We start from the raw sequence: 12,119 nt of genomic DNA, 5'->3' as shown, positions 1-12,119 counted from the left end.
TTTAGCTATCCCACTAGCCATACTATCACCATTTTCTTCTTCTTTGTCTAATGATTCGTCGAATTCATGTGTATCCCAGAGGTCATTGCAAGCATGGATGTCACATGATCAACATGTTTATAATTGAAGAAGACTGCAATGAAGAGAAATAGAGTTTGGTATTCTCATGTAAACTCTCATAACCCACTTTCACTACACTCTCAGTTCTTGCATCAAGACAGTTTTCTAACCTTGGTAGTTTATCTATCCAATCAGCCTGGCTCTTTCCTCGCAATGACGTCCCTAAAACATGTAGACCCAACGGAAGATTGCCACAATTACTTGCAACTTCATCCGCAAGAGCTATAAACACATTAGGTGGAAAGGTTTGCCTAAAAGCAGATAGACAAAAGATCTTTAGAGCTTCTCTTTCTGATGGAAACCCCACTTGGTATATATCATTGATACCATGTTGCTCCAAAATCTTTTGTTTTTCAATTGTAACTATGACCCTACTTCCAGGACCAAACCACGTAATATCGACCAAAGCCTCTAGTGGAAATAGACTCTCCTCATCATCAAGAATAATAAGAACCCTCTGGTCGTCTAGCCTTTGTTTCATCACACTTGAATTCCATAACCCTATTACCATCCTTGTTTAAAATATGTGCAAGAAATTGCTTTTGTAAGCGCAACTTCGAACTATACTCATTAAGACCAATCTTATGGCTTTCCCTAAGATTGTCCATAAAATAAGTAAGCTGAGACCTGTTAGTGAGTCGACTATGTAAAGCTCTGGAAATGGTACTTTTACCAATGATAATTAAGATTTACAATCTCCAACAGAGTGTGTTCTGATTCCACATCAAAAACTAGAAAGGACCCAAAATAATAAATAAGATACATGAACCAATATATTTATTACCAATTGCTCTTGAATTAGAAGTTCATGAAATTTAACATGGTATCAGAATCTAGTTTACTCAAACCGGCTGGATTTCGTAAGATTTATGGTTGGTTTTAAAATGTGATTTGGTTCAGGATCGAATGATAAAAGTAATCATCTTGATGGAACGTGTTATGAATAGTGTCCTAAAAAGCGGTCTAGGTGGTCGCCTAGGCCCCGACTAGGTGCTAGGCTCTCATGTGACGCCTAAATAACCGCTATGACCGCCTAAAATTACATAGATCTTGTTTAATGTATTTTTCAATTTCAATTAAGTTTTATTTTTATATATATAGTTATAAATATCCATATAATGTTTAATATAAATATAAATAAATGTTTTATCTAGTTTTTATTTATAATTTCATATTTTTTAGTTTTATATAAATATTTATATAACTTTTATATATAATATTATATTTATAATGTTTTACGTTATAAACGTCTAAACCGCCTAAAAATCGCCTAGACCCCGATTAAGCGTTCTAGGCATTAGGCCACTGCCCGTTTTCTTGAAACGCTTTCAAGACTGTAATCTATGGCTAGTAGATGATCATGCTCTCGAGTCCCCACTGGGAATATTAAAGTAAAAATTTGAATCCACCAAAAATATTCCATCTCCTCTCTTTGTGTTTTTATCTGGAGACTAACATCAATATGAATTCTTTGTCTTTTTTCGCCTCTCAAGATATATCAAGAGCAGAATACTACTACTGAAGGGAAAAATCAGACGAAAACAGGGAGAAAACAGAAGAAAAACAGGGGTAAGAAACATAAGTTACCCTAGAGAGGACTTCTTCTTATGTACAACAAGTATAGTATCTCGAAATTGTTGCCTAAAGATTTATTCAAACTTGATTACTTAGATTTATGTTCAAGGTCACTCATCATAATAATATGATATTTATACATCAATACATTTATCAGCACTATTTCATTATGTCTTAAAACCGATTCTCAAATGAGAAACCCATTTGTTTTTAAAATGTATAATAATGAGAAACCCTTTCTCTCATCGAAACATGAACACTTGTCATTATATAGTTGCTTCAACCTTTTTTGGATAAATCAATTATCCCATAGTTTAGAATATTAATTAAAGTAGTGTATATTTTGTTTATTTTTTATAAATCATAAAATAAAATAACCTATATATCAAGCTCCATTATGTATAAGTTTACATTATATATTAATAATAATTTATTAAATTAATATTGTTTTAGTTCATAAAATAGTATAATATTTTAAAAACAAATATTGGTATTTTAAAAATTAAAAAATATATTTTGATGATTTTTGTCAACATTTTGGTAAAATCTTGTCTAGTTAAGCTTTTTTCCCTATTTTTCTTAAGTTTACTCTATGTTCCTTTGCTTAATTGTGTTATTTAAGAAAGTATAACTCTGTGATCGTGTTATTTACAATGGATTGCATTGTTAGTTTTTGTTATTAATATTAAGATTACTAATATTGAATACAATTGAATATATTTAACATGTAATTTGATTTTTTTTTTTTTAAATATCAATGAAAATTTAACATAAAAATTTTAAATTAAGTAATATAAAAATATTCTATTGATCTTTATTTCCTTGCTAAAAAAAATAGAAAAAATATTATTAATATATTTATGAGATACCCAATAGGCATCTCACCGGTGGAGGCACACTACAAAAAAATGTATGTGTAGCATCATTTTATTTTTAATTTAGCATCGTTTTAAAAGTGATACTAGCATTATAGGGTCATTTTAAAAAGTGATGCCAAATTCAGTGAAGCTAAATATATTTAGCATCGCTTTATTAAATGACGTAATAACTAAATTTTAGCATCGTTTATTATTGGTTAGTGTCATTTATAGTAAACGTTTCTATTATTGATTCTAGCATCGCTTCGTAAATGATGTCAAACATATAAGTAGTATCAGATCATGAAAACGACGTTAAACAGAATATTAAGGTCGATTTTTATAAATAACGTTAACTTTAATATTTGCATCGCTTTCAAATCGATTCCAAATATTAACATCACTTTATTTAAGTTTTTCAAAATGACACTAAATTATATATCTTATTTTCAAATTAATTTTAGATAATTTATTGTAGTGGATAATTATAATATTTTATAAAATAATGTTCTAAATTAAATCATAATCGATCAAACTAAAAAACTGTATTGCATTATCCATAACTGATAATCCACTGTTTTTTGAAATTGAACTGATTCACGAAAAACAGAAAACTAACTACTTGAAGTCATGAAATAAAGAATGACTGAATTTTCATAAGCAAAACAACATAAACTAAAGTCATAAACTACTTGAAGCCATCCCCTTCTACTTGAAGCCATCCCTTTCTAACCACTATCCCTGAAATAACATAAACGCAGACATAAGAAATATTACAAAGCACGCAAAATAGAGATATCAGATATGTAAAGATAGTTAATTACCTTCTACAAGTAGTGCAATTGTTGTTGCTGGCAAGTTGATATATAACTTCATTCATCTTATCCACTTTGTCTTCCAAATCACTCATCTTCACCAATTTATCTTCTAACTCACGAACTCGATTCCTCAAGCCAATCACTTCCTGTTCCTCACTGGATTGTGTCGTGGTGCGATTCTGAAAAAACGACGAAGGAGTGGGACCAAGTCCAACACAACGAACACGACCAGGCCGTTCTCTCCCAAATACTTGAGCGAAATCATCATTTGAATTTGGCGTATTGTTACTCCCAGAAGTGTTTCCAGCGTTTTGAGTAATCTTTTCAGCTAGTTTCTCCTGAAAGTTAAAACAAATTACTAAAAAATCATAATTCTATCGTCGTCAAGTGTGTACGTTGGTAACAAAGCTTAAATACTAGTTAACTTACAAAAAAACAGTAGTCTAAACTTATATACTAGCTAGTGAACAATTCAACTGAGAATTAAAAAAAAGAATCCCGAGAAGTAAAAGAAGAAACCAAAATAAGATATTGATTAAGTCTGAAAGTCAAATTAATTGAGAGAGCAAAAATTCTGACCGATAGTTCTCGAGCTTCTGCATTTACAAAACTCCCATTAGCTTTTTGACGTGTACACAGAAAAATCTCTCCACGACTGGGACGTTTAACCGTCTTGAGAAACTGGACATTTATACAAGAGAAATCAGACAAAAAGCCTAAGTATTTAATAAAGTATAAAGAGCACTTACGATTTCTTTAGACTTCCGAGAGATACTTTTCTTCCCTAAAGTATGTGGTGTCTTGTAATGGCTCCTACTCTTCACATTTTGCTCTCTCAATGTCTAAAACTCATATATGTAACCATCTTAGCAAACTCAGAACATTATCTTAGCTTACAATACAATAAGATGCTAGATATATTACCTTACCTTTTTCACGAAACTGCAAATGCACAAAATCTTGCCATTGCTCTTTTGGAATAAATTCTGGTCGAACCTCTATAGCTTCCTCTCGAGTGCTACGTCGATAAGTATTCCACAAACGAGTTTTAACACCTTTGCACTTTTGGCTTAAGCTTTTCATCACAAACTTCTTAATTTTCTCATTTGAAGCATCAAAATAAAACTTGGACGGCATATACACATATGAATAGAGATAGTGAAAAGTCATGTCGATGGTTATATATTAAAGAAAATCATACCAACATTATACCTGAATGTACTCCCAAGCCTCATCTTTTCGCCATATTGGTACCTTCCTCCAGTCCACATAATTTATAGGAAATTTGTTCACATCATTACTAAACATACCAAGCCATGTACCAAATATACCTCCACTTCCATCTTCAGGTTGGTTATAGGGACCAAACTCAAGAACGGCTCTACGATTCTCCATTCCCCAAATATCTTGTGCAGTAAGACGTTCTTGAGTTAGAGTTCCATCTGAACCTGCAAGAAAAATACACCGCTTCAAACTATTTTCTACAATTATCATTAGTAATAACGTTTTTCCACGTACTTATCACATTAACCACCCATTTTCCTTGCTCACGTCCTTGTGTATGCATAGGAGCTGAAGCATTGTCAAGATGCTCCTCAAAATGAACATTCGTTTGGTTCTCCTCTCCATTTTGTGTTTCGTCGGAGTGTAAGGTATACATCTGTATATAAAATTATTAAATATGGAACATAAAACTGAGAACATAAACAAAGGACAAAGGCACATAGCAATTTAAAATCTCCAGACAACATCAAAGTTGTTCAATACCATGATGATTTGCAGCAAAGAAAAAAACAAAAATTCAAGAGAAGTACCTTGAAACGCCAATGAAAGAAGTAATTCAAGAGAAGTGTCGGGTCGTCTTGGTCTGTAGAAACAACAGAGCAACAAAAGTTAGAACTTGAAAAATAATTACAGAAACAAAGAGGATGAGTATATTTATATATATGAATGACGAATACATATACCAAATTGTGAAATTCATGTAATATAACAATAACAAAACAGAAACAGAGAAATAGAATTCTCACCTGAGAATCAAAGTGATGAGACAAAGGTGAAGGAGAAGATGATGAGCGTAATTGATCGGAGATGGAGACAAAGCTTGTATCGGAGATGAGTGTGTCGACGTCGGACACGAGACGGAGATGGAGAGCCACAAAATCAGGGAAACGAGTGATGTTGTGCCATCAAAACTATGGTTTTTCAACTTAAATTAAAATAAATATAATTAAAACTATGGTGAGATACAGTCTTAGCGACAAATAATAGGAAACTTTTTGGTGACAAAGAAAAAAAATAGGAAACTATGAGTCTAAATGGTAACGTCAAAAAAATATTCAGCTGGATTCAACTAGATTCAATAATTCTGCAGTGACCATTTAGAAATGTTAAAATTCAGTCAGATTCAGCTCAAAATCACTAAATATTCAGCGAGATTCTGCAATTTAGCAATTTAGCCGAATTCAGCCAGATTCCTCGATTACCATTTAGACCCTATAGAACCTAAGATATAGTTGAACACGCTTATATATCTCTTACTACGTTACCGTAAATCTTCTCGATTTTATTCTCTCTCAATTTACGACTTCTTGTGAATCTCTTAAGAAGATCTTTGAGAAACCTTTGTCAAACATGAATGATCCCATTCCCAAACTCGCAGTGGGAGTTCAGGTTCAAGAGAGAAGTCTCTCTCCATCAGAAGGATATAAAAACTCAATCCTCCTCATCATCAATACCATATAGGATGAGATCCTTGTAAACCCTGCCACCGGCCACCGAACCGTAACGTCAATTCCGCTTTCCTATAAATCACTTCCCATCAATTCCAGTCTCCCTAGCTGTAGTCACCACCACATCCAATTGTTACTCCAGGATCGACTCAATAGCGATGACCACTGGTTGTGCGAATACTTAGTCCCAAAGATCTCAACGGCGCCTGCAATCAACTCAGGTTTTGGGTACAATGGCGTTCATTTGACCGTGAGTGTTATAGTTAGTTATCGGTACTTCCATGTCGACGAGAGATCATTAAAGTTATCAAGGATGGTTCTACAAGGGAGCATGAAAGCAGAAAAATTGAAGAGTTTGAAGATGGAAACAGAGTCCTGTTCAATTCGTCTCCAGAGTCTAGTCTCCAGTTCGAAAACAGTACCCACTCGCATGAGTTTCACATGTCTTCCATAATGGATGTCTCGTTGAGTAGCTATACCGCAAAAACACTTGCCCAATGTGTCGGACTGTGCTCTACGATCGATGATTATTGGAACAGAGGATTGAAATTAGGTTTCATCTACTGAGATAGCATTACTTGGGTCACATTTTAAGAAAAGTTTATGTAATTTAGTTATCAAGGTTTCAAATCGAAATTGGATTTAATTTTGTGTTTTATGGGTTTTAAATCAAATTCAAGAAGAGGTTTGAAGTTTGTAATAGCATTATTACTTGTAATCACATAAACTCTAAACTTTGTTGGTATAAATCGAATATTCAGATATATGTTCAAAGTCTCTCATCATAATAATATGATATTTATACATAGATACATTCATCAATCTTCAACACGTTTCATTATTAACTTTTATGTATGGGTATGTTCAATACGAATATCCTAATTAACATAAGATTTTCTTACCAATCAAAAAATTTATTATGAATTTAGAATTGATTATATTGTATAAGATTACTTTTTAGAAAAGAAGATGAATATTTTAATTTCAAGTGATTTATATCAAGTGTAATTTTTAGGAATAAAGACAAAACGTTTCTCATGGTTTTTTTTTTTTTCCTATTGGCGGGGTTCAAAATCATTGAATTCTGTTTCTCTTCACCGTAAATTCTCTAATTCTTTAAACACTGTCTGTTTCTTTTACTTCACCACGTAAAAAAGATAAGAAAATTAAAGTATCGGTTTCTTTGAGAAAGACCAATGTACTTCAAAGATAAAAGTTTGTACCTGTGACGTATAACAAAGTGCATACAATAATATTGATGCCAATTCTCTTTCTCTAGCTTTTTCAGCTTTTCTCCTATACCAAACAAAGTTAATCTTGAGAAAGAAAAATTGATAATCAAGAAAACAAGTAAACAGTCTCTATATCTTGTGGCATCAATGTTACACCAACTGATCAGTCTACTCTCATACGGCTACTAAATGTCGTGTGGATCAATAACCATAAATAATTTTCTGATCTTCTAGATATGCTAAACTTCGATAAAGACTCGCGCCAACATTTAGAGGCGACTCTTAGTCTTCTTCTTCACTTGTCTCTACAAAATATCTAATGCATGGAGGATATCACAAACTCATCAACTGCTGAATCCTAAGCATGTTTCGACTTTCGATGGAGTTGGCTTTCTTCTGCTCGGAAGCTCCAATAATGCAATGCGCACGGAAACTTCTTGAAGACAGATTATAACTCATTTTTCTCTTTAAACGTCGTTTTTGAATTTCCCTCTTCAGAATTGTAGTCGTCTTCCTCAGGCGCTTCCTTGATACGGATTCACCGTCATCGATGGTATCCTCATCTTTTTCTTTGGACGCTTCATCGTCTTCTTTGTCGGATGCTTTGCACGATTCAGATTTAGATCTCCTGCTAGCCATACTATCATCGTCGTCTTGTTCTTTGTCTGACGATTCATCGGTTTCATGTGTATCCCATAGATTATTGTTGTTATCTTCATCTTCAGATCCCACATTGTTGTTTCCGTCTGTTTCTTCCTTCAAGAAATCTTGGAAACACTGCTGAATTCGAACCTATGGTAGACTTTCAGAAATAAAAGATTGCACATTCTTTCAAAAGCCCTTTGGCTTATCATCAATTCGTCGATGTCTGCTATGTCAAATGATATACCTTTGGTTGATCCATTACTAATTATTCCAAATTAAAGGTGTTAGTGGTTAGATGATATGCTTAAACATCAACAAATAAACATGGTATGCAAATCCCCCAAACAGAAAACTTACAATTTAGCGTTTCCAAGGCTCTTGTTTGGAAATGACTTTTGGAGCCATTACTTGTAGCAAACGGTGCATTACCACTCTATCGTAATTTATATGTATGAGATGTTTAATGGCTAAGATTTTCAGCCCAAGTCTAACATCCAAGTTAATTTTTGCTAGCATGGCTGTCATAAGATCAAAATGTCCATAATTGAAGAAGGCTGCAATGTGGAGAAACAGAGCTTGGTCTTTCTCATGTAAACTTTCATAGCCCACTTTCAACGCACTCTCGATTCTTCCATCAATACAATATTTTAACCGCGGTAGTTCATCTTTCCAGTCAGCCTGGCTCTTTCCTCGCAACGACGACCCTAAGACATGAAGACCCAACAGAAGATTGCCACAAATCCTTGCAACTTCATCCGCAAGATCCATAAACCTGTCAGATGGACATGTTTGTTTAGCAGATAAACATAAGATCATTAGAGATTCTCTTCTTGAAGGAAAACCCACAAGGTAGATATCATTTATACCATGTTGCTACAAAATCTCTTTGTTTTCAGTGGTCACTATGACCCTACTTCCAGCACCAAACCACCTAATATCAACTGAAGCCTCATGTTTTAGAAGCTCCACATCGTCAAGAATGGTAAGAACCTTCTGATCATGTAGTCTGTCTTGTATCGTACCTAAATGGAATATCCTAATGCCATTTAGGTTCAGAACCTTTGAAAGAAGCTGCTCTTGACAGCGCAACTTCACACCATACTCATCAAATCCCGTATGATAGCTTCCCCTAAGGTTGTTCATCAAACAAGTATGCGGAAACCTATTTAAAAGTCGACTATGTAAAGCTTTGGCAATTGTACTTTTATCAATGCCTGTAGGACCAGAGATTCCAACCATCTTAACTCCATCATTCTCTAAATCTAGCAAAGACTCCATTTCACTCAAAATTGCTTTCTAGCCAAACCATGCCATCAAAATCCCTAGACGGTGTAACATTGAGTTTTTCTGAAACATCACTAGCAATCCTTTCGATCAATTTTCGCTTCATTTTCTTTAACAAAAAAAAAAAACTAATAGCCATGAAAAGAAATAATAAGGAGAACACTCATCACTCGAAAAACGTCGGAGTACTAACACGAGATATTGTAGAACGGGAAGGAATGTTTAATGCCAAATCATTAATAGGCTTATTGTAATCATTCCAAGCTGCCTCCCGTGAGAGGTTGTTCTTGTCAACAGAAGAAGGAATATCCTGAAGCATTCCAAACTGTGTAGCCACTCTATTTGGGAAGTAACGCTCCACTTTCTTAATGCCAACAAGCTCAGAAACTTTGATGCATCGAGCAAAGGAGATAAATTCTTCATCAAGACTCGGAAAAACAGTAACACACATCACTTTCTCGGGGTAAAACTTAGGAAACTTCCAGTTTGTCACAGTTCTTGTGTAGGGACGCCACTCAAAACTGTTCATTTTCGAGTTTTCCAAAGGAAAAAAGATGGCTGGCTACACGAAGTATCCGCGAAGACATGGCCACACATGCAAAGTTTAATAAAGGATCCTAAACTACATGAACTATATGTATAGCATGCCCACATATATGAACTATATGTAGTCATGTCGCCAACATCACGAACATTTTTTTTCCGGTACACTTTTCGCCGGAATCCGGCATTGACCAGTTTGACCGGCGTTGACCAACATAAATATTAAAAAAAAAAATTATTTTTTTAATATTTAGAAAATTATGTTATTGAATCATTTATAATATTGTATAATTAAAAAATATATACAATATTCAATATAAAAATATTTTGTATATATATTCAATGCATTGTTTTTTATAATTAGTTAGTTTTGATAATTTCAAAACTAAACTAAAAATAAAATAAAAACCAATTAGGTAAAATGATGGGAAACTCACAAAAATGCCCATTTTTCAATACCCCTTTTCAAAAATACCCCATTTGGCTATCTATTTTTAAAAATACCCCTTTTTATGTACAAAATGACTAAATTATCCTTCTTTTAATAAAAGATATCACAAATATATAAGGAAAACATGAGAATGTGCACACATAAAAATATTTTGTATATATATTCAATGCATTGTTTTTTATAATTAGTTAGTTTTGATAATTTCAAAACTAAACTAAAAATAAAATAAAAACCAATTAGGTAAAATGATGGGAAACTCACAAAAATGCCCATTTTTCAATACCCCTTTTCAAAAATACCCCATTTGGCTATCTATTTTTAAAAATACCCCTTTTTATGTACAAAATGACTAAATTATCCTTCTTTTAATAAAAGATATCACAAATATATAAGGAAAACATGAGAATGTGCACACATCAAAATTACAAATTTGATTTTGTAAAAACTTGTAAAACTTTTAAAATACTTTGTAAAATTTTTCCCGCCAAAAAATTTTTTTGCGGGAAAAGTGATTCCGCAATTTTTTTGGCATTAAATTTTTGGCGAAAAAAATTTACAAGGTATTTTAAAGGTTTTTACAAGGTATTTATAAGGTTTTACAATATATTTTTAAAGGTACTACAACGTATTTATAAGGTATTTATAAGATATTATAAGATTTTACAAGATATTTTATAAGGTTTTACAAGTTATAAGGTTTTACAAGTTTTTTATAAGGTTTTACAAGTTATAAATACCTTATAAAACCTTATAAGTACCTTGTAAAACCTTTTAAAATACATTGTAAAACCTTACAAAACACTTGTAAATACTCTGTAAAACCTTTAAAATACCTTGTAAAAATTTCCCGCCAAACAAATTGCGGAATCACTTTTCCCCAAAAAAAAAAAATTTGGCGGGAAAATTGCGGGATCACGTTTCCCGCCAAAAATTTGCGGGATCACTTTTCCCGCCAAAAAATATTTTATATTTTATGGACCTAATTTTGTTTCAAATAAGGGTAAAATGGTTATTAAAAATTAAAAGAGGGCAAACTTAAAAATGGACTCTCAAAGGGGGCATTTTTGAAAAGGGTATTGTAAAAGGGGCATTTTTAACAATTTCTCTAAAATAATTGTAAATATGAAATTTTCTATACTCTCTAGTCTAAAGTTTTTTGTATAATATGTTGTTAATTTTTGTATCTAAAATTGTTACGAAAATTTTTTTAATATTACAAAAAAAATTAACAACGTATTATAAAAAAACTTTAGACTAGAGAGTATTTAAAATTTTCTATTTATAATTATTTTACCTAATTGGTTTTTGTTTTATTTTTAGTTTAGTTTTGAAATTATTGAAACTAACTAATTATAAAAATCAATGCATTGAATATATATACAAAATATTTTTATATTGAATATTGTATATATATTTTTAATTATACAATATTATAAATGATTCTATAAAATAATTTTCTAAATATTAAAAAACTAAATTTTTTTTTTTTTAATATTTATGTTGTTCAACGCCGGTCAAACTGGTCAATGCCGGATTCCGGCGAAAAGTGTACCGGAAAAAAATGTTCGTGATGTTGGCGACATGACTACATATAGTTCGTATATGTAGGCATGCGATACATATAGTTCATGTAGTTTATGATCCATTATTAAACTTTGCATGTGTGGCCATGTCTTCGCGAATACTTCGTGTAGCCAGCCATCTTTTTTCTTTTTCCAAAATCTGCTTCACATCATTGGTTTGCTGTTTCAGGTCATCCCAAAGACCCAATCTTGGCTGACCTTGTAGCAACTTATTAGGTTTTGGTTGTAGTTCCCTAAACCTTTCCCATGTCCAAACTTGAACCAACTTAAACAATGCAC

The 12,119-nt window shown here is 32.5% G+C and overlaps 2 protein-coding genes and 1 pseudogene across 4 annotated transcripts in view; 1 reads left to right on the top strand and 2 right to left on the bottom strand.

The window, feature by feature from the left end:
* Positions 1 to 3,080: 3,080 nt before the first annotated feature.
* LOC9330715 lies at positions 3,081 to 5,552 on the bottom strand. Of its 2 annotated transcripts, XM_021011973.1 has the most exons (9): positions 5,401 to 5,552; positions 5,185 to 5,237; positions 4,889 to 5,030; positions 4,584 to 4,818; positions 4,295 to 4,502; positions 4,120 to 4,212; positions 3,950 to 4,051; positions 3,377 to 3,708; positions 3,081 to 3,293 (listed from the first exon to the last, which is right to left on the bottom strand). In XM_021011973.1, the coding sequence occupies exons 3-9, from the start codon at positions 5,028 to 5,030 to the stop codon at positions 3,281 to 3,283; spliced, it is 1,125 nt and encodes a 374-aa protein (XP_020867632.1). In that variant the 5' UTR covers positions 5,185 to 5,237; positions 5,401 to 5,552; the 3' UTR covers positions 3,081 to 3,280. The 2 variants fall into 2 exon arrangements, with proteins under 2 accessions (XP_020867632.1, XP_020867633.1); XM_021011974.1 differs by lacking the exon at positions 3,950 to 4,051.
* A 452-nt stretch (positions 5,553 to 6,004) lies between these two features.
* On the top strand, positions 6,005 to 6,629 carry LOC9328035 (annotated as a pseudogene).
* A 566-nt stretch (positions 6,630 to 7,195) lies between these two features.
* LOC110224792 (disease resistance protein ADR2-like) overlaps positions 7,196 to 12,119 on the bottom strand; it is a 9,417-nt gene continuing 4,493 nt past the window's right edge. The window contains exons 1-2 of one of the 2 annotated variants that reach the window (XR_002329286.1): positions 8,846 to 9,912; positions 7,196 to 8,751 (exon numbers count right to left, since the gene is read on the bottom strand). Coding sequence is in view for 1 of the 2 variants with exons in the window: in XM_021011978.1 (XP_020867637.1) it covers positions 8,340 to 8,751 (412 nt within the window). In the remaining variant the exon portion in view is untranslated. Of the gene's footprint in view, positions 8,752 to 8,845; positions 9,913 to 12,119 lie in introns of those variants that run through there. The other variant, XM_021011978.1, reaches the window with a different exon arrangement.

This window comes from Arabidopsis lyrata (assembly GCF_000004255.2).
Source record: "Arabidopsis lyrata subsp. lyrata unplaced genomic scaffold ARALYscaffold_1, whole genome shotgun sequence".
NCBI lineage: Eukaryota > Viridiplantae > Streptophyta > Magnoliopsida > Brassicales > Brassicaceae > Arabidopsis > Arabidopsis lyrata.
This window is presented reverse-complemented; position numbering and strand designations above follow the sequence as displayed.

Coding starts and splice junctions, on each gene's coding strand:
- LOC9330715 (XM_021011973.1), bottom strand. CDS start 5,030: ATGTATACCTTACACTCCGACGAAACACAAAATGGAGAGGAGAACCAA. Junction 4,819..4,888: donor ATGGGTGGTTAATGTGATAA/GTACGTGGAAAA, acceptor TTTTTCTTGCAG/GTTCAGATGGAACTCTAACT. Junction 4,213..4,294: donor AGTTTCGTGAAAAAGGTAAG/GTAATATATCTA, acceptor TATGAGTTTTAG/ACATTGAGAGAGCAAAATGT.